The following is a 20,579-nucleotide window of genomic DNA, read 5'->3' as shown; positions in this document are numbered from 1 at the left end:
ACCATACCCGGATCCGGCACCTCCGTTGCCGGATTCGGCGTCTCCATGCTGCGCCCACCCGCTACGCGCCACACCGCCTAGAAGCGCGCCGGCCCGCGGACCCGCCCGCCACGCGCGCCTGCCGCCGCTCCAAGCTCCACCGCAGCCGGCCGGCCGCCTCGCGCCCCCGACGCAGAACCAGGCGGAAAGGGGGGGGAAACAGCCCCGCCGCCGCGATCCATGGGCTTGCCTGGCTTCGCCGGCAACCCCTCCGGCGGCGGCGAGGTGGGGGAGGAAGGGAGGGGAGGGAAGCAAAGGCCGGCGGCTAGGGTTTCCCCCGTGTCGCCAGAGGCGGGCGACGCGGGGGAGTTTGGTTGCTGGGGACTTTCAAAAAATATTGGTTCAGTTCTTTCTGGTTCCTAGATTTGACCTGGCTTTTAGATCCCCAACAAATGTTAATTCAAAGAGCTGCTGTTTCCGTAATTCTCAAGATAGTTCAAAACCGAAATTTAGTCGTACAATCATCTAATTCTACGGTTCTATGCACGAGTGCGCAGTATGGGGAAATAATATTTACAGAAAGGTCACAAGTCCATCAGGATCAAACTTGTACAGCAGCTGCAAAAAACTTCAACTGTAGCAATTCCGACAAAAGCAAAAACTGGAGGCTTTAGTACATTTCAAAATACAAACCACATACCAGCAAAAAGAGGGAGTAAACATGATCAGTACTTGGTTGTAACCTTTAGCACTAACATTTTCCCTTCAGTACTACAAGCAAGTGAATTTGATGATTCATCACTACAAGAGTGGCCTCTCGATATCACATTCACCTTCATCACACGGTGCCATGAGCTCGGCGAACATCTTGTCCTCCCTGTTCTTCGCCCATAGCACCACGTAAAGGCCAGCGAACATGAGCACAATTCCCACAAGGCTGCAACAAGGATTTGGTGTGAACATGTCAGATGCCAATAATGCCCAATCTACACTTTTATTCAGTTAAAAAATGTAAGACCTGCAATGACATTTTTTTGAAAGTTAGGTGCCTGGAATGTCTGGTAATAAGACCTACCATCCTATGCCGATCCACTGACCAAAAAGAACGAAGGAGATGAACGCCGAGAAGACGGTCTGGAACGGGCTGAACATCGACACGAGGACGGGGCCCTTGCGTCCAATGCTCGACACCTGGAACGTTGTGCACAGGCCGACCACCACACCTCCCTACAGAAGCATCGACAGCGGTTTTCAGTCTCGGACCAATGCAGGTATCATATACTGAATTCATGAGATGCTGTAGTATAGTATATAAATGTACCACAAGCACAATTTCACCGATGATTCTGGGGACGTTCTTCGCAGTGCCCGCGCTGAGGTTTCCCTCCATGATGACCTGGATGATAGCGCTGAAGATCGACCCCATCATGGCGGTGATCACGCAGATCGACAGCGGCGCAGGGAATCTCTTCAGGGCTGCAGTCTGCACTTTCACATCCGAATTCAGTTAAATCCTTTCCACAAAAGAATCAGATTCAGTCCACAGATCAGACGTACCAGCTATTCAAACAGAATTACAGACAAGTCAAAAGTGTTTTATCTGTGTGTGAGGAGTTTGTACCTGCAGGACGGTGTTGCAGGCGAAGATGGTGACTCCGGTGAGCAGGTATAGGCAGCCAAGGACCCAACCTCTGTCGATGCTTACACCGGAGAGCTCTTCGTCATCCCCTGGCCCGGAAACGGACTTCGGCGGTGTGCCGGGAGTGGGATTCTTTAGGAAGCTCACACACATTGCTCCACTGAGGCACACCAATGTGCCCAGGATCTTTGCTCTAGTGTACTTGCACCTCCACTCAAACCTCTCAAACCTGAATATGAACAGTAGTACCAAATGAAAGTTCAGTAATTTTTCAGTCTGAAAGTTAACAACGTGGCTCTGTTCGGTTGATATTTGGTTTAATTAGTACCCGAGGCAGGCGGAGATAACGAAGATGAAGCCGGGGCCAAGATTGGGCATGGCGGATGCAATTGCCGGCGAGGTCCGCTCGACACCGAGCATCATAAACACTTGGTACAGGGACACCCTAAGCAAGAGCAGGAAAAAAATTGTTCAGTGAATTGCTTGAAAGCATTCGGTATCTAAACCTTTGTCACTGTAACTAATGAACTGTCAACAATCACCAAATTTAACCCATCAACTGAATTTTGGAGAAATTTAGTCAGAGTAACTGGTTATGCGATGCATAAATACTCTGAATCATTGATCTCATTTGGCTAATTAAAAAGGATTACAGATAACTTCAGAACACAGTAACAATACTACTACTACTACTACATATGCACTCAAGAAGTTAAAAACTGGAGACCTTTTAGAAATATTAAATTTGGCAAAATAAACCATGAAGAGCAGACTATCTGGTGTAAATAAATACTAAATGAAAGACTATGTAGCAAATAGCAATCCGAGGGAGATTATGAGGAGCTTATTGGTTTATTTTATTTTATGATCTGACCCTCCGAGGGAGATGATGAGGAGCTGGAGGATCAGCACGGGGATCCATTGCTTGGGCCAGTTGTTCCTCTCGAGCGCGACGGCGAAAGGGAGCACGACGGCGGAGGAGGCGGCGCAGGCGACGACGATGATGAAGAGCGACGGCACGCCGGCGGCCAGCAGCCCGTCCAGGAACATCATGTACACCCCGAACATGAACTGCACCGCCAGCAGCCCGCACGCCGTCGCCACATCGCCGCTCGACCACGATGACTTCACATCGCCGCCGCCTCCTAGCTTCGTCATCGTCTCCGGCGACGGTGATCGTCGAAGTTCAGATGATAATTCAGCTAAGGGAAGAAGGTACTGTAGCTGTTTGTGTATATGTGTGTGCAGACGTACAGGGGACTGTGGGGCTTATATACTGTTCTTGGTAATATGCGTTCATGGGGATGCGAATAGGAGGAACAAGAAGGTCTCTGGAGGAGGGTATGTCAGCGTGTAGCTAGTGAGCAGTGTGAGCTAAGCTGAATGATGTGCTCATCGTTAATTTGTTTCTACTCCTCACGTGTCGTAGCACTGTCCTCTTTTGCACGGTTGCACATGACACTACTCGGGGGAAAAATTGCATTTGGAATCAGAGGATGAGTCTTCGAGCCCGAATATTTTACTTCCTCCGTCTAATAAAATAAAATAGTCCCTTCAAGATCCTAACAAAATATTACATGTATTCAAACGTTTTTTACGAATAGATACATCCATATTTAGACAAATTTGAATTAAAAAATTTAGTATCAGAGGAATTATATCTCAATTTTCACTAAATTTGAATGCATTTATACATTACAACAAAATTTTGACAAACTTAATTTTCTTTTTTCCGACAGAAGCAGTACTCAGAACTTCTTGCTGGCTAAATGAAAACTAGACTCGGGGCGGAAGGATCTCCGGACATCGCCGCATTGGATTGGACCTTCGCGTTTGGACGGGCTGTCGGCGGCCGGTCCTCGGAAATGGCGCTCGTGCGGGCGTGGCGACACGTGCGAGGGTCGTGTGCGCGTGCCGCCTAGACGCTGCATGGATGGCAGTGACCAACTGCGAGCGAGCTGCCGCTCTAGCCACAGCAGTACAGCACCCGGCAGCCCAAACTGACACAGACGTATGGGTCCGAGTCTGCGCATGTGGGCGGGGACAAACGTGTCACTGCCTGACAAGTTGGGATTACAGCACCCTCAGATCAATGTTATTTGCCATTATTGGGGTCTGATTCAAATTTGTGTAAATATGGATATATTCATGTCTAAAAATCGTCTGGATATATATATATATGTAATAAAATGTCACTTAACATGGTAAAACCTAATCTAAGACTTATATTAAATTCGTGACAAATAATATGCGTCGGAGAAAGTACTGTACTTCTGATTTTCCGGAATGGATAATAAGTTGTGCGTTGTGAGCTATACGAGTATGCCAGCCGGTGTAGGCTTCTCCTTCGAGGCTCATTTGGTTGCATAGCGGAAAAACCTAGGGTAAGAACATCTCCACTCGTCCCCCCTATATTTCATACGGCGCATGGCCATATGGGGAGACGTCGGCGCAACAATTCGTTTGGGATGGAACTGGCACCCAGCCGCATCCCCAAACATCGCTCCCCCAAATTTGGTTTCTCTCACTAGTGGGGCCCCGCGCTGCTTTTCAGCTTCAGCCGGCGCCTCCGATAGCCCCCCCTGTGAGTAGGGAGTAGATTGGGGGCGCCGGTTAAATTCTTGGCCATGCCGGCTACCTTTTCAATTTAGTGGAGTGAACTAGGTGAGTTTTTCAGTGCCGGCGCCCCCATTTAACGTTTGGGGGGACCTTTAGGAGGGGCAGGTGGAGATGCTCTAAGAAGCCCTTTCGGCTCTTTTGGTTTCTCTCGTGACCCCCTCGATCCATGGAGAACGGTTGGGGTTGAGGGGGATTTTGGTTTGTTTGCTTTTTGCTCAACCAAAGCTGGATCCAACTAGATTTTAATACAAAGTCAGAACAACTTTGTAGTAGATACATGGCACTTATTATGGATCGGAGGGAGTAATACTTTTAATAAAGTTAGTCAAACTTCAAAACTATTGACTTAGTACAAGAGCTAAAAATACATTAAGAGCTAAAAATACATTTATTTGAGAACGGACAGTGTAAAGTATAATTGAGATCTGGGATATCACGTGCATTCAATGTATTCAACCTCTGGTGTTAGTTTATGTGCTTAGATGCATCTAATACATATCTGATCACGTTGCATTTTCAAATGAGATTCGTGTATTTTTCTAAAAAACTCTACCATAACACAAGGAAGTGTCTATTTCTTAGTCGCTTAAGAAGTAGTTATTTCTTAGTTAACAATCGTAGCCATCTAATGAAGATTTTCTTATCCATCGGATCTACATTAGTCTTGCATGAATCTCAATGATTAAATCAAAAGGTTGTTATCATCGACTAAGAAATACTCCCTCCGATCCTAAGTTGTTGTCGAAATATTACATGTATCTAGACGTTTTTTAAGAATAGATACATCCATATTTGGACAAATTTGAGTCAAAAAATTAGGATCAGAGGAAGTAGTTAGCAAAACCAATAATACAAAGGGTGTGGCTATTTCTAAATCTCCTGTTTTTTAAGAAATGAGCCTTAAATATCACTCGACGTTTCAAATTCATTGGACTAAGATCTGAGAATCATCCCCATTTGCTTATATCTCACTTGCTATCGTTGGATCAACATCCGATGGCTAACATGTCGACTCATCTCTAACTAGAAAACGGACGGCTTATCAATAGCAAAACCGTGATACTAATTCCACTCTAACTGCTTCATTAATGGGCAACACCCATATTCATTCTGGATTGAGAACTCTAATCGAGAAGTCTGTAATTAGTCAGATCAACTAGACCATCGATAAGGATTAGAGTCAACTGCCTCTGGATCTAGGATCCCATGTGCGCTAGCGGTACGACCACGTTACTTGCTTCCCTTCTTCACTGCCACAGTTACTTGCGTGCCTCACATCACACTCGCCCCTTTGTTTTGTGCATACATCCATCCATTGAGCAAATCGGTTCTCAATCAAAAGCAGGAAGAAATCAATCAATTGATGGAGCTCTCATCCAGGATCTTCCTGGCTGCCGTTCTCATCCTGCTCCTACCAGCGGCGATAGGTACCTGTTCGGTCGAATTCACTTGTCCTTTATAACCATATGATGATGGAGTATTATCAGCAAAGTACTAGTACTTACTAGTTTTCACCACAAATCTGTTGTTTTCATGTGTGCAGAGGTTGGGCCATTGATGGTGGCGGAGGCGCAGGAGGAGCTCTTGTGCGAGGAGTGCCAGGACTGGTGCCAATGGCATGGCTTCCCCTTCCTGGACTGCGCAGAAGGCAACTGCCAATGTGGTTGGGAACCGCTTGATTAGCTGCCATTCTTATTGCTAGATTATTATTGATCATGCCGATCCGCTGTCATCTTTTTCTCATCACCTCAAGGGTGCTCATGTAATCGGTAATTTTCCCTTGCTTTAATGCCCTTTCTCTGACAGCAAATTACAGTTTCCTTCTGAACAGCTATCATTTATTTTCCCATTACCAGACGCCATGCCAACACAGCTCGAGTTGGATTACCCTGAACATCTATCATTTATTTTCTTGCGTGTCAAAGTTCAGGCCTCACTAGGCAGTTGTCTGTTCATAGTCTCACCTTCCAATTAACACAGCCAAGAACATTACTGCACTTTGAAGAAAAACTGGACAGAACCATGAAACCAGAGAGAAAAATGAAACAAACAACCAGGAATGCACTTCTATCTGTCAGATGTAGTCACCCTGCACAATCTTCCTGGCGATGTACTTCCCCAGGAAATCGAATCCATGGCAGTACAGAGCTTCGATCTCAGCACGCTTACCCATCTCAACCATCAGTGCCAGCTCCGCCCTGTGCTTGTCCTTAAGGCAAAAAACACCAGCTTAATTTAAACTGCGTTATCATATAAAAGTTTACTGGCATTGAGTTCGAAGGGCTAAATGATCTCCTTGGTGATGTACTATGATTCAGGCAGACAGTAGTGATAATTTAACAATCTTGAGTGTTCCCCACGTCATAAAGTTTTGGTCTAGTTGCAACGAGCACATATCTTTAGATTCGGAGTTATCAGTACATTGAACATGGCTGTAAAATGCGGGAACTTAAATCTTTATTTAAAATTTCAAACCGAAACTTTCGCTGGGAAGTTTGATGCTATAGATGATGCATGGACAGCATTGACCATACTCGACCTTGGCATTCATAATCAGGCAGTCACTCTCACCCAGGTATTAGGTGGCTTCGAATAAAAATGCCAGAAAAATAATAATTTACTTGCAGTCAAATGGCTTCATTTCAGTACATATTATCAGGCTTTGTAAACAGATTCTTGTGCAGTTGTATCTGAACTGGAATTTACTGTTTAGAACACCACTACATACTCTGGAAGTCGAGGGATAGCATACGCACCTGGAGGAACTTGGATGACATCAAGCCTTTGGCAATCTGCAAATCACGAGGCTTCAGCTCCTGGAATGCACTCTGAGGGATAAGCTCCAGATCATCTCCTCTTATGCCAAGCCATTTTACGTTGCAAGCTGAAAATGAAGAACATTAACATTGTTTGAAAATATGGGCTTGATCAAGCTTTAATCACCCGAAGAAATACCATATCTGTATGATTCCAGACCCATTGATATGCTTCCATATTTGTAAGTGCATAGTATAGCAAGCCCTGCTGGGTTCCTGAAAGAAAACGAAATATACTGTAGCTAAAATATAGAAGATCAGTGATGTGTACATATCTGCAATAGTAAGGGCTTAACCAGTCCACCAATGCGAAAATGGGCATATTTGGAAAAGTCTGGCTCAGTCGATGCAAGATAAACCTGTTTGAGAACAATGAAAGATAAATGGGATAAGTACTAGGAGTGACCTAATAATGTTGACAACAACGTAGAGAGTAAATTGGGATAAGATCAATGAATCATGCAAATGTTCTCCTACATAAGTAAAACAAAACGACTTGCATTGCCGGGTACAGAACCTAGTGGCGATATCAGGATATCCTTTTGCAGTGATCACGATACATGGAAGCTGATTATATAAGCGGTCTTCAGCCAGCCTCTGAAATACAGCATCCTAATCCAAACAAGAGGACTATCACTATCAGCTTGAAGTAAATAACAGAGACTATACTAATAGACTGCAAAAGGTTAGTACCTTCTCCACTAGAATGAGGTACCGGGCATCCGAATACAAATTTAATTTGCTCAATTGGTTCAGATCTCCAGTAATGGCATGCCCAGAAGGTCCAAGAATGGAGCAGTCAATGTGTTCTCCCTCTGGCTCCTAAGATAGTTTGAACACAAAGTTTAGGCTACTGTGATTTCACGAAGACATAAACAAGATTTCTTTATTGACCCCATTAACAGACAACCGACATTTATATCAGGGCAAACATTTTTTCAGCATACACACACATGCAACAGAAGCCGTCCAATCAGTGCCCCTCTACTCGATGCCATGATTCCTAAGCTCTGCCTCGTGCAACGGAGCAATGAAACAACATCTGCTCAAGAACAAAGTGCAAAATCTGAGCACCGATATAATACATGACACAAGTACAGAAGGGGGGGGGGGGGGGGGGGTTCTCAAGACCTTGAATTGTCTGGTTGACATGACGCTGACAAGTGAAGTACTTGGGAGAGTCCGAAAGTAGCTTGTAGAACAACTCCCTCTGAGTGACTAGCTTCCCCTCACCCAAGATCTTGTAGCACATCTCCATGACCTTCCATACTGTCAAGAAATGCACGACCACTTTATGAACAAGAGTCGCTCAGCAAGCCTAAGACATTGCAAATAAAAATAATAACCTCTCACGAATGACTTGGCATCATTTTCTCTCGTCAGAGACCTCTTGCAGAAGGCATAGGACAGATAAACCGACGAAACATCGCTCAGCAAGCCGCTGCGCAGGCTGCAGTTGCTGGACTTGCGGGCAATCTGCAGTGCCGAGAACACTTGCTTCAGAAGCAAATACAGCATTTCCAGTAACTTGCGTTAAGCTTGGATGAGATCGATGCTGCCGCGCTTTAGCCACATCGATTGATTACCCAGCCAGCACTGCAAGTAAGAAAGAAAAATTGGAGGGTTGGGGGTTCGCCGTACCAGCGGGAGAACGGAGATGGCCGGAGAGGAAGGGGACGAGAGCGCGGCGAGGAAGTTGAGCACGGCCACCTCGATCCTTGCCCTGACCTATCGAGTACACCACACACAGAGACTCGATCAGAGAGTAGCCGACGACGGAAGCCGGAAGCGGGAGGCGGGGAGGGCAAGCAAGAGAGAAGTGGAAAGTAGCCGGCGACCTCCGGAGGCGAGAGGACGTCGGCGGAGCAGAGCCGGCGGTCGGCGCCGAACAGCGAGGCGGCCGCCACGTCCGCCATCTTCCGCGCCGGGTTCTTCTTCCTCGGGCGGAGAGACGATGGCAAGTGGGCCTGCTAGAGCCACTGGACCAGGCCGGGCCAGGACGAAGTGATTATGAAATATTCCTAGTGTGCCTCCGGCCCAGCCTATATAACATAGCCCACCACGGCACCACCGTTTTTTGCAAAAAACTAAAAAAATGAAAGTCCCATAAAAAATTAAAAAAATGAAACTGTTCTCAAAACAAAAATGAGAAACTTGGTGAATAATTTAAGTGCTCTGGTGAGAAATTTTTCTAATACTCCCTCCGACCGGAATTAATTGTCGAAATATTACATGTATCTAGACATTTTTATACATAGATACATCCGTATTTGGGCAAATTTGAGACAAGTAATACCGGTCGGACCGTTGGAGGGAGTACCAAATTTATCCCTTTTGTTTTACGTAGGGCACAAAACTTATCATTTCTTCATGAATTTTTCATAAACTTGGAAGATTTGAACATTGACATGTTTGATATTTTTTGACTTAAAAAAATGTGCTGAGTTTCCTCAGTCCTTTTTCACACCTAGTTTCCTTAGCCTTGACTTATGAGGCAACAAGCAAGTTCCGCACTTGTATTTGTTCTTTGCAAGAAAGCACATGTAAGTCACAGGACTCATAGCCTTACCCCAAAAGCTACAAACGTCAAACACTTCACCCCCTGCAAAAGGGCGAAACCAAATTCTCCAGGAATCGAGGGGGCGGGACTGAAAGAAGCCATGGTTTCTCACCGGAAGGCAACTCCCGGAAGGGGGCTAAAATTCAAGGTCAAGTTACGGGGCAGCCGCAGTGCGGGAAGCGGCGGAGACGACGACCGCGAACCCTCGCCGCCACCGCCGTTCTTATATCCTGACCTTACGACGCTGTCCACCTCACCGCTTCCGCCTCAGCCGCCGCGGGGAAGCAGCGGAGACGACGACGACGACCGCGAACCCTCGCCGCCACCGCCGTTCTTCTATCCTGACCCGTCGGCGGTTTCCACCTCAGCGGTTCCGCCTCAGCCGCGGCGGGTAAGCAGCGGAGACGACGACGGCGAACCCGCACCGCCACCGCCGGTCTATTTTGACCCTTCGGCGGTTTCCATCAAGTATACGGTGAGTTAATAGCTTCTTGTAGCATCTTGGCCTCTTGGGTGGTGCTTTCTAGCTTCCCTTTCCGCCAAAATCTCATTCGTTCATCACAATTTTGTGCGTTGGGATGATCTCAGGTTTGTTCTTTGTCCCCCTTTTAGCCTTTCCCGCGCCCACTTCGTGGAGGGTGCTTTCTTGGCGTACGATCTGATGTGGTCGTAGTTTAATTATTATTTCTTGCTAAGTTCGACGAATTGGTGTAACTCTTGCATAGATAAAATTATCTAGAGAAGTGCAGCATACACATTTGGCGGTAAAATCTGATGCGTCCTTCAGTTTCGTGATACGCGTACACTATGTAGTTTCTAGTTAATTGTTTTCTTTGTAAAGGGTAAGAAGGTGGTTTGATTCGTTGTTGTTTTTTTTCAAAAATTATGTTCATATGATATCAGAAGGATGTTTCCTGTTCCTCACAGTATCGGGTGTTGTGGTTTTCACTGCACATTTTTTTATTTCGTTTCACTGTTTACTGCACATGGGGAATGACTTAGAATAGGATGTTTCCACATTATCTCCGGATCGGGTTTCTGGTTCTCACTGCAAGAAATGTTTCTAGATTGAAGAAGACGATGATGATGATTGGGATAACGTGGACCCTGTGGAGGTGAATATTTTTTTTGTTCCTTCTGATGTTTTTCTGCTAGTTCTTCTATTCCGTGACTTGATTTGAGTTCTTGGCCCAATTACGTTCGTTTGGAGGACATAGACAAGGATGTTTCATCACAGTGCTGATTTCCCTTTGTATTTGCGGATTGTATTCCTTGCAGTTCAGATAAGTTGTTCTGATTGTTACTGCAATTAAATCCAAGACACTTGTTATGGATCGGAGGGAGTAGCATACTATTCACCGATCGGGTGTTCTGGTTCTCACTGCAAAAAAATGTTTCTAGGATGAAGGAGAAGATGATTGGGATGACGTGGAATATGTTGATGTGAATATTTTTTGTTACTTTCAATGTTTTGCTGCTAGTTCTTGGTCCAATTCCATGACTTCATTTGAGTCCTTGGCCCAATTATGTTCGCTTAAAGGACATAGAGAAGGATGTTTCATCACAGTGTTGGATTTTCCTTTGTATTTGTTAACTGTGTTCGTTGCAGTCCTATTGTTAGTGCATTTTTTTTCTCGTAATAACGTGCCATAGTATTCACCACATTTGTGATGGAAAGTGTTCTTTACAAGGACGAATATTCAATTATTTAGGATGAATTGCTGGATGATGAGGATTGGAAGAAAGAGAAGCCGACAGGATCATCTGATGAGAAATTCTACTTTGCACTCTTCATGAGCATTCAAAAAAGCCTCCCACGTGATATTTTTCGGCAAGACTCTGTGCCGCTCAACAAAGATGTATATTTTTCTCTGTGGAAAAACTGGGACCGGCTGCTGGATGGCAAGAGAACATACCTCCGACCACCAAAGGACCACTGTGCTACCAGTGGTATTTTCCGGTGTCCGGATGCTCGAACAAGGACATTAGGAGGCCCGGTGGGTGTCGTAGCTCCTCTGTTTTCTTTATCTTTAAGCTCCTCAATCATGATTGCATATTCTCCACAATACAGTGAATTATTTTTCCTGTGCAGTTTTGCTCATTCAATTTCACAACATCTTGACCTCGTGAATGTGCTATCATAAACATTTTACTTTTGAGAAACCAGCAGGAGCTCTTATCATAAACTTTCACTAGATATTCAAGACTAAAGATTTCTACTGAGCTTGTCCAGTGTCCCAGTCATTCCTTATCTAAGACTAAAATGGTTTATCTTGAAATTTGTGAACTTATGCTGCTAATATATTATCATTGTCCTTTGAGTGTTACATGTAAACTTAGAATGTTCCAACTGTAGTTACTCCCCAAGATAACTATGTACTATCTGGGGAAGGCATTGGCTTATCAAAATCCTTTGGCTGCTTCTTCTGAAAAAAAAAATGTTTTCCTAGACGTTATTCTGAGCAGATGTGGGATAAGGTCATTATGAACCGATAAAGCGACAATGAGAGTTCAGGTATAGGAGGAGTTCTTTTGGACTTCAATAAGTTTTACTCCTCAAGCGAATTTCATCCAGCTAGTGTTTTCACACCTTATGATCGATGATGAAACATAGGTCTTACCCATGAAGGCCTCAAATCATTTTTCTGCCAAATAAATGGATGGTTCATGTGTGGAAACCAGAAACGATTTGTTAGGCTTACCAGTTTTGTGCCTCGTGCTTCAACAATCAGCATTACTTATTTTAATCCATTTTTATTTGATGAATCTTATAAATCAGTAGTTATTCCCTTTTTTGTGATACTGATTCTTGGTATGGTAGGAACCACTCTTGGATTTGGTTAAGGAATATCCGAATAAGTACAGGATCCGGGAAATGATCAAGGTTTGTTGGCATGGCACTAACTTCACTCTAGAAGCATTGTCATTATTAAATCTTTTGTGCAAACCTGAAAAACATATTTTGTACAGATTCTTAGTCAGCACTATGTGCTCTTCAGACGAACACGCCGAGATGGCAACTGTTTCTACAGAGCTTTCCTTTTCTCCTACTTGGTAACTCTCTCGGTTGCTTGTTTTTTACGATGCCACTTTTTTTGTTTTTCATGGAAATTTGATACCACTAGGTTTGCGAACAGGAAAACCTTGGGCAAATGCAGGATAGTCAAGCTGAAGCTACTCGTCTAATGGAACGTGTGGCAATGTACAGAGAGAATTTCTGTCGTCTGAAATGGGATATGGCTTACTTTTTAAATCCTGAAGAATACTTCTCAAGTGTTGTTTCTGTATGTAATTTCGCATTTTGCAGAAGCTCAATTTATTTATTTGATCTCATTATCCTTAAATGCTAGTTCAGCCATTTACAGACAAGCAAACCATGTATGCCAAACTACAATGAAGTTATCTAACTGCATGCTGCATCAACAGAAAATATCTTTGATGAGAACAATACCCCACAATGTATATGTAACAGTTCTTACATCACGTAACAACAAACAGAGGGAACTACTCCTGTAAATATGTAGAGGCAAGGATTTTAATCGCGGTTCATGGTCTATAGGGAGACTATTGCAAAACCTATTGCTGAATGGTAGGAAGAAAATCTATCATGACTATTGTCTATAGGGAGACTATTGTAAAACCAATTGCTGCACTCGCTTTTTACTATAAATATACATCTTTGGTTACTGTTCCAAATATGAAATGTAAGCAGTAAGACATAATCAATTTTGATTTCGCATTTGGCCATATGTGTTTATTTTTTGACTTAACTGTGGTAGGCCGTTGGCCAGGCCAAACCAGTCTATTACTTTAAGAACTGTACAAAGTTCTGAGAGGTACAAAAATTATGGACAGGAGAGGAAAACAACCATTTTAGGGGGCTGCCATGCATATTATACAAATATATTAACATGTAAGCTCAAGGAGGGCTTTGGAGTTATCTTGATATTTAATTATTTATTATCTAGGATCCAAATTGTTTTTTAGAGTTGCAATGTGAACTAATTAAACTAGAGGATATATGATATCTAAAAAGATTATAGAGAGCAAAATGTTTATGAATTTTGAAGGGTTTTGGCACATGTACCACAGTGGAGTTATCACTGCTACAAGAATAGCAGATTTAGCTGTGATCACGGAATTTATTCAATAGCGGAGTGTTTCTTTCTGTAAAAGCTATAGCAGGCTATTTAAATGTTGGAATGAGTATATGGCATGGTGGAGAATACTGGACCAAACCAACTTAGGAGCTCCTCAATAATAACTGCATTGGCATGATCCACATCATTATGACGGGATTTTTTTTACAGGATCCGTCATCATTATCAATTTGAGTAAACACTCCACTCTCCCAAGTGTTTTATCCTTGAGATTTGTGTTGTTTTCATTCTTGCTTCAGCATGGACACTGTCTAGCAGCTCAATGAATGGTTTCTAAAGTAACATCCACTACAAAATAGTGGAGCATTAGGATCAGTCAGCATGATCTTTCATTGAAATTTTTTGCTATTGCCAGCCCTGTGCTAAAGGAATATTGTTCTCTTAATAATATATCTTAAATTACATACATAACCCATTGTCTTCATGTTCTTTCAGGAGTTTAATGATTTGGTCAACTCAGTTGCAAATGGGTATGAGTTTTCAAGTTAATGTTTATAGTGATATGTTTTGACGGACATGACAAAAAGTTTCAAGATCCCATTGTTTCTTTGTTATATTTGGGTTTAAAAGTAGTGCTTTTATCTTTTGTAGTGGGAGTTCTGACAAGCTCTACAAGAGAAGTCTACAGGAGATAATTTCACTCAGGAGTGAGGATATGTGATTGCTGAGATGTCTTGTTTGTCTGCTTGTTCTCTATATAACACCTTTTTTTTGTCAGTTCTTTCTTTGCTAAGATTGCTGACAGAGACAGAGATCCGTACACGAGAAGAGGATTATAGAGCATTTTGCCCTGCAGGAGTTAGTGTCTTTCAGGTTAGAGTTTTTTGCCCCTTGTACTATTCTCCATAGTCTAACATTATCTGTCCTTTATGCCTTTGTTGTAAGATTTTAATTTTATTATCAGCGTTGACAATTTTTTCTGCATAAGCGTGTAAACCCAGAAATAAGCTATGCAACTACGGACAAATTTCTGTGACTAATTCATGAAAAAATAAGTTGACCAATACTAAATTCACCGTTTACAGATAATCTTTTTCTCACTATTGCACATTTGTGTTTTTGGTAACAGTATTGCTGGACGAATGTGCGTCCCATGGATGTTGAAGTCTTGACATTACCAATGAGGGCTCTAACGTATGCACTCGGCATCCCATTGCGTGTTGAAGCTGTTGGTGGAGGCAAGACGGATGGAATTATACAAGTTAAGCGCCTTGATTTCTTCCCTCGGTCAGAATCAGGGAAGGGTCTTCTTCATTTAGTTGAAAGCTACTGGTCGTCGATGACAGCCCCAGAACCACTGGAGATGGGAAGTGGCAACTTGTTTTCATCTGATGGCACACCTTTGCTGACCTTGCTGTGTAGGTATAACCAGTGCGGCATTCTTTATCGCAAGTGAACAAACTATACAAGCACTGTTCTCTAGCCTAGTTTTTGCGGGAACTCTAGCCTACTTGACAAAAAAAAAATCCTGGATGATGACATAGAATGGCTGTGTGTTTTCCTTTGGGGGCATCTGCCTTCGTACTACTGGTGAAGCTGTGGTAACTGTTCTGAGCGAAAGCCACAGGCTGCTTCAGTAGCTTGGTTTCTTTAGGGAACAAATACTAGGAACTGGATACATGTTGTCATTATGTCCTTGCATAGGGAATACATATATGTTGTGCTTGTTCAGACTGTCGATGTGCTCAGTCACTTATGTTACTGGGGGGTGCAAGTAGTTGTCTGAACAAATCGAGATGAATAATCTTCAGGAAGATCAATTCTAGTGATGGTGCGTACCATGAGGATATCCATACTGGTGATGTGGGTTTTGTGATGCAGAAACTTTGCTGTGGTTCCGTGTCTGGAAACAAAATCAAGCATTTTAATATTTTGCTCTACATGTATAAATAGTTTCTTCAGGTTTCGTTCTGTGTTCCAGATGGTATTGACCCAGTTAAGGTACTAAATCAGAAAAGAGATTATGAGATGCTTGTAATTAGACCATGTGAAGTTTGGATAATTAATTTTGTACAACAAGTTTACCACGGTGTGACTGTTCTCATATCAGTCATGTCATGTTGTAATCATGTGCTACATTTGGCTGTGTGCGGCCCAGAGGTCAGAGGCATGTTATTTTTTGTTGTATTGCTCGATGTACAATTGAGATCAATAAGAACTTTCATTTACGAAAATAAAATCAAGTGTTGCATGCTAATTTAGCATGTTCCTTCACACTAATTGAGAAGCATGGTCATTGTGCCAAGGAGAAGTGTTTTAGAATGATAATTTGTTAGGCTCCTTGATATGTACTACCTTTGATCCAAAATAAGTGTTGCGGTTTTGAACTAGGGTTGAACTAAAAAACTTGGTTCCAAACTGAGACACTTATTTTGGATTGGAGGAGGGAGTACTAAATAGAAAAAGATAGATCATAAAGTTTCAACCCGTAGGAGTGTACTATGAACTTGAACATTTCGTGATTTGATTTTTTTTCCAACCATGGAGCTAAACTTTCATTGTATTCATTGTTGCATTAAAAAACAACAACTGAGGAGTTCAAAAATCTCGCCACCACATAACAAGATGCATATAACCAAAATGCAAGGCAAAATGACAAACATGCGTAAAGATGTTGGCTACGGCGACGGGGCATCTATGCGTAGATCAGAACGCCACCCGTGCAGGATCTGTCACACGGTGTCTACTGTAGGCGATGTTATAAACTCAGAACCTGCCTAATTCTACCAGTTAACAGAAATTCAAAATATTCAACACAAACCCAAATTCTGCCGGTCGATTTTGGCAAGAAACGGGCTAGGTGTTGCAAAAGTATTGTGTTAACTAGGAAGTCACTCTTTCCACCTATTTGACACAAATTAAATCATCAAATCAAATTTATCACATGTTTGGTCTCTATTAGTAAATCCCAACTAGGTGTCCAAAACTTCCACCTCCCCTCCCAAATTGTGTCGGTAACCAATGGGTGTCTAAGAGTTATCATATCAACTAGAAGTTCCAAACATTCCATTTTTAACTTAAATTCTTCAACACAAACAAAATTTCACCCGTCAGTTTCTGTTGGTGGCAGAAGACTGACCATGCGTGAGGAATTTGAAAATTCACTAAATTAACTTAAATTCAAAATCCTGAACACAATTTAGAATTCCATCGGGTGGATTTTGTCAGGATACAAAGACCGAATAAGTGTCAAAATACCCATCAAAGATTTAAAATTTTGAACACAAACTGAATTTCAAGCGGTCGGTTTCTAGCGGTAACCGGAGAGCATCCACGTGTCTAAGAAATAGCACATCAACTAGGAATTAATTCACTTTGTTCCATCTATTTAACCAAATTCAAAATCTTCAACATAAATTCAAATTTCTAGGACATAAAATTCCATCTGTTAATCATAAATGTATTTTCTTTACACAAGAATCGCACATCTCATTATTTTGTCAGTAATAAAAGGAGACCGGCCAAGTGTCAAAGAAATAACATTCCCTCCGTCCGGTATTAAGTGTCACAACATTGTTTAAATATCATGTACATACACATTAAAATGTGTTTAAATTGCAACACTTAATACCGGACGAAATGAGTAATAAATAAATAAATAAATAAATAAAAGTAGGAGCACAAGTAAAAGAGGACGAGGACAGCGACCACAAATGGGAGCGGAGAACAAAAAAAAAAAACAAGTAGAGAAGCAAAGCATAGCCATCACCAGCTTTGTGCATAGCCAGCTCCAGGCAGCAGCAGCAGGGAAGGGAAGAAGAGAGGATAGAAAAAGGAGCATGGCGGGAATGGTGTGGAGCAGCAACCAACCAACTCCTCCGCCGGATCACGGGCATTTTCCCTCCAAAAAGCTCCCCCTTTTCTCCTTTCCCCCAACGCTCCTTATCTCCTCCCTCCTCCATCCATCCAAGCTAGCAATCCCTCTCTCTTCCTCCACGCGCGCTTCCTTTCTTTCTTGCCTAGCTAACAGCTTAGCTCGAGGCTCCACCGATGCGCATGGAAGGCGGCGGCGCCGGGCCGGCGGCAGCAGCAGCAGCAGGAGGAGCCCATGGCCTCGGCGAGGCGCAGATCAAGGGCACGCTCACCCACGGCGGCAGGTACGTGCAGTACAACGTCTACGGCAACCTCTTCGAGGTCTCCGCCAAGTACGTCCCGCCCATCCGTCCCGTCGGCCGCGGCGCCTGCGGCATCATCTGGTACGTGCCGATACCATCATGCCCTGCAGCTGCTTGCTTATATTCCCACACCAATTTATCAATTAGTACCTCTGAATTTCGATCGCTTCTGTCCTCGATCAACTAGCTAGCTGTCATCCTTTTGCAAATTTCGCTGTGTGCAACATATGTAACTGGAGTTTGAGTATATGTTGGCTTGATCTTGATCAAAGATAAAATTCATCGTAGCCAAAAGTATGTACATGTTAAACCATAAGGCCGGCTTGCTCCAAAGAACTACTAGTAAATTGTTATGACATAGCTGTATATATAGCAGCGATGAAAAGAAGTGTGCATGTTCCCTACTTCCCTGTTCAGCAATTTGTACATACTTTGATTTTTTAACCGTGTGGTGACAAAGTATTTTCTGTGTTCTCCTTCTCCAGTGCTGCTATCAACGTGCAGACTCGCGAGGAGGTCGCCATCAAGAAGATCGGCAACGCGTTCGACAACCAGATCGACGCCAAGCGCACTTTGCGAGAAGTGAAGCTGCTTCGACACATGAATCATGAGAATGTGAGAAATCTCGATCTCTTCTTCTCTATTACGTATGGCTCTTTTTTTTTTGATAAATCTCTGTCGTTCACATGCTCACCTATGGATTATCTTGTGGTTTCTATTTGACCATGGTTAACTCTCTAGTTTATAGCAAAGGTAAGCCGTCCTGAGGAGATCTGCCGGAAATTCTGGTGATTTTCTTTCAGAGCCAGAATTGCCTATAATTCTTTAGTTACTCATTTAAATGACATGGTTGCAAAAAGTTGAATCTATGCAACTTTGTTTGAGCTATCTTGCATCATAAGTCCGTGAGATGTTGATTAATTCCACTTATGATATGAAATATATGTCGCGGCCCTGAATTTTGGTGGTATTATCATGACAAAAATCTGATCTTTGGCAGGTGATTTCAATCAAGGACATCATACGCCCGCCAAGGCGGGAGAATTTTAACGATGTTTACATCGTTTACGAGCTGATGGACACTGATCTTCACCACCTTCTTAGATCAAACCAGCCACTCACAGATGATCACTGTCAGGTACATTGTTCTTTCCATCATCTGGTCAGTATCAGTTCAAACACGTCACAATTGGTCAGATTTCCTCTCACCTTAACATTTCCATGATGCAGTATTTTCTCTACCAAGTGCTCAGAGGATTAAAGTATGTGCACTCAGCGAATGTCTTGCACCGAGACCTTAGGCCGAGCAATCTGTTACTGAATGCCAAATGTGACCTCAAGATTGGGGACTTTGGGCTGGCGAGGACCACCACTGAGACTGACTTCATGATGGAGTATGTTGTTACCCGGTGGTATCGGGCGCCAGAGCTCCTTCTTAACTGCTCGGAGTACACCGGAGCTATTGATATGTGGTCAGTCGGCTGCATCCTTGGTGAGATTGCAACAAGAGAGCCTCTGTTTCCTGGAAAAGATTACGTTCATCAGCTGAGGCTAATTACCGAGGTATGGCACTACTATATAACTGAAGATTTGTTGTTTCCTTCTATTTGTTTTTATGTTCTTCTGTTCTCCCTTTTTCTGAAGAGTCTGGAATTATTATGATTATTTCAGTTTTGATTTAGCATGCGCGCCAACTGCCATACTATTTGCTTGCTTATATTTATTTGATCATTAGCTCAATTAGCACAAATAGTTTGATATGTTTAAGCTTACATTTGTATTGTTTATTAGTAATAGCATGATACTTCGTGCATATGTTTTCAATCAGACTAATATTCAAGAATGTGATTATTTTAGGTATCTCCGACTAACATGAGCTCTTGTTCTACAAAATGGTAGTGTCTAACAAATCTTACTTAATTCTGTTTGTAACCCTGCTTCATATATGATCCAAAAGCTGCTAGGCTCACCAGACGACACCAGCCTAGGGTTTCTTCGGAGCGATAATGCCCGCAGATATGTCAGGTCTCTTCCTCAATACCCCAAGCAACAATTTCGTTCACGGTTCCCAAATATGTCCAGTGGCGCCATGGATTTGCTTGAGAGGATGCTTGTATTTGATCCAAACAAGAGGATTACTGGTAATTTTGCAGCCTTGCATGATCTTTGCATTGCAAAATGACAACGTGAACTGCCATTTCAGAATCACCTGCATAATTGTTAAAAGCTAAGATAGTGACATTTCTTACAGTAACTGAGTGATTCATTCTCTTGAAAGATGTTAACCTTCATCTTTATTTGGTGGCATTGCAGTTGACGAGGCTCTGTGCCATCCCTACTTGGCATCCCTTCATGAGATAAACGATGAACCTGTCTGCCCAGCGCCTTTCAGCTTTGATTTCGAGCAGCCATCATTTACCGAGGAAGATATCAAAGAACTCATTTGGAGGGAATCTGTCAAGTTCAACCCTGAACCGATTCACTGAACAGTTTCCCATTGTAGAAAAAGAAGCAATTCCAACGGAAAATCTATCAGCTGTGGGAATTGGGGGAATACATGAGCTGACAAACGCTATGTACAGAGTGATCACTGATCACCTCTCAGCATCTCATCCTGCAGCTTGTCAATGACACCATGATCATGACGATCGAAAAAACCCGGACATTTTATGAAAGACGAATGCTTGATCA

General features: G+C 43.0%; 4 protein-coding genes and 1 long non-coding RNA gene across 7 annotated transcripts; 3 read left to right on the top strand and 2 right to left on the bottom strand.

Moving 5' to 3' along the window:
* Positions 1-538: 538 nt before the first annotated feature.
* LOC100824503 (WAT1-related protein At5g47470) lies at positions 539-3,160 on the bottom strand. Its single transcript, XM_003571412.3, has 6 exons — positions 2,493-3,160; positions 1,947-2,063; positions 1,601-1,847; positions 1,301-1,462; positions 1,055-1,206; positions 539-916 (listed from the first exon to the last, which is right to left on the bottom strand). The coding sequence occupies exons 1-6, from the start codon at positions 2,774-2,776 to the stop codon at positions 781-783; spliced, it is 1,098 nt and encodes a 365-aa protein (XP_003571460.1). The 5' UTR covers positions 2,777-3,160; the 3' UTR covers positions 539-780.
* LOC112271489 lies at positions 1,112-1,927 on the top strand. Its single transcript, XR_002964562.1, has 2 exons — positions 1,112-1,250; positions 1,345-1,927. It is a non-coding gene; the product is annotated as an uncharacterized LOC112271489 (long non-coding RNA).
* A 2,080-nt stretch (positions 3,161-5,240) lies between the features above and the next one.
* Positions 5,241-9,045, bottom strand: LOC100823888 (meiotic recombination protein SPO11-2). 2 transcript variants are annotated; one of them, XM_003571410.4, is made up of 12 exons: positions 8,892-9,045; positions 8,695-8,781; positions 8,400-8,529; positions 8,185-8,322; positions 8,007-8,095; positions 7,747-7,875; positions 7,571-7,665; positions 7,350-7,412; positions 7,193-7,269; positions 6,994-7,121; positions 5,743-6,446; positions 5,241-5,668 (listed from the first exon to the last, which is right to left on the bottom strand). In XM_003571410.4, exons 1-11 carry the CDS (start codon positions 8,967-8,969, stop codon positions 6,312-6,314), a joined length of 1,149 nt encoding a protein of 382 aa, XP_003571458.1. In that variant the 5' UTR covers positions 8,970-9,045; the 3' UTR covers positions 5,241-5,668; positions 5,743-6,311. The 2 variants fall into 2 exon arrangements, with proteins under 2 accessions (XP_003571458.1, XP_014756293.1); XM_014900807.2 differs by having other exon boundaries at positions 5,743-6,435.
* A 653-nt stretch (positions 9,046-9,698) lies between these two features.
* Positions 9,699-15,797, top strand: LOC100823583. Of its 2 annotated transcripts, XM_014900806.2 has the most exons (10): positions 9,699-10,088; positions 10,681-10,728; positions 11,326-11,610; positions 12,435-12,497; positions 12,584-12,667; positions 12,751-12,897; positions 14,209-14,243; positions 14,365-14,420; positions 14,492-14,586; positions 14,843-15,797. In XM_014900806.2, the coding sequence occupies exons 1-10, from the start codon at positions 9,714-9,716 to the stop codon at positions 15,167-15,169; spliced, it is 1,515 nt and encodes a 504-aa protein (XP_014756292.1). In that variant the 5' UTR covers positions 9,699-9,713; the 3' UTR covers positions 15,170-15,797. The 2 variants fall into 2 exon arrangements, with proteins under 2 accessions (XP_014756292.1, XP_010234386.1); XM_010236084.3 differs by lacking the exon at positions 10,681-10,728 and having other exon boundaries at positions 14,843-15,169.
* Positions 15,798-17,763: 1,966 nt separating this feature from the next.
* On the top strand, positions 17,764-20,374 carry MPK11 (mitogen-activated protein kinase 2-like). The gene is given in 6 exon segments (NM_001279901.1): positions 17,764-17,969; positions 18,374-18,503; positions 18,889-19,026; positions 19,119-19,451; positions 19,846-20,029; positions 20,202-20,374. Coding segments are annotated over 6 exon segments (1,164 nt in total).
* Positions 20,375-20,579: the final 205 nt, after the last annotated feature.

Source organism: Brachypodium distachyon, chromosome 3 (assembly GCF_000005505.3).
Source record: "Brachypodium distachyon strain Bd21 chromosome 3, Brachypodium_distachyon_v3.0, whole genome shotgun sequence".
NCBI classification, from domain to species: domain Eukaryota; kingdom Viridiplantae; phylum Streptophyta; class Magnoliopsida; order Poales; family Poaceae; genus Brachypodium; species Brachypodium distachyon.
Note: the sequence above shows the minus strand (reverse complement) of the source record. Positions and strands in the feature narration are given on the sequence as shown.

Excerpts from the sequence above, each read along its gene's own strand:
- LOC100824503 (XM_003571412.3), bottom strand. The coding sequence starts at position 2,776 with ATGACGAAGCTAGGAGGCGGCGGCGATGTGAAGTCATCGTGGTCGAGC. Across the intron at positions 1,848-1,946 it reads GTTATCTCCGCCTGCCTCGG|GTTTGAGAGGTTTGAGTGGA; the intron begins GTACTAATTAAA and ends GTTCATATTCAG. Across the intron at positions 1,463-1,600 it reads CCTGCAACACCGTCCTGCAG|ACTGCAGCCCTGAAGAGATT; the intron begins GTACAAACTCCT and ends GTGAAAGTGCAG.
- LOC100823888 (XM_003571410.4), bottom strand. The coding sequence starts at position 8,969 with ATGGCGGACGTGGCGGCCGCCTCGCTGTTCGGCGCCGACCGCCGGCTC. Across the intron at positions 8,782-8,891 it reads ACGTCCTCTCGCCTCCGGAG|GTCAGGGCAAGGATCGAGGT; the intron begins GTCGCCGGCTAC and ends TGTACTCGATAG. Across the intron at positions 7,270-7,349 it reads ATTTTCGCATTGGTGGACTG|GAACCCAGCAGGGCTTGCTA; the intron begins GTTAAGCCCTTA and ends GTTTTCTTTCAG.
- LOC100823583 (XM_014900806.2), top strand. The coding sequence starts at position 9,714 with ATGGTTTCTCACCGGAAGGCAACTCCCGGAAGGGGGCTAAAATTCAAG. Across the intron at positions 12,498-12,583 it reads GGATCCGGGAAATGATCAAG|ATTCTTAGTCAGCACTATGT; the intron begins GTTTGTTGGCAT and ends TATTTTGTACAG. Across the intron at positions 14,587-14,842 it reads CAGGAGTTAGTGTCTTTCAG|TATTGCTGGACGAATGTGCG; the intron begins GTTAGAGTTTTT and ends TTTTGGTAACAG.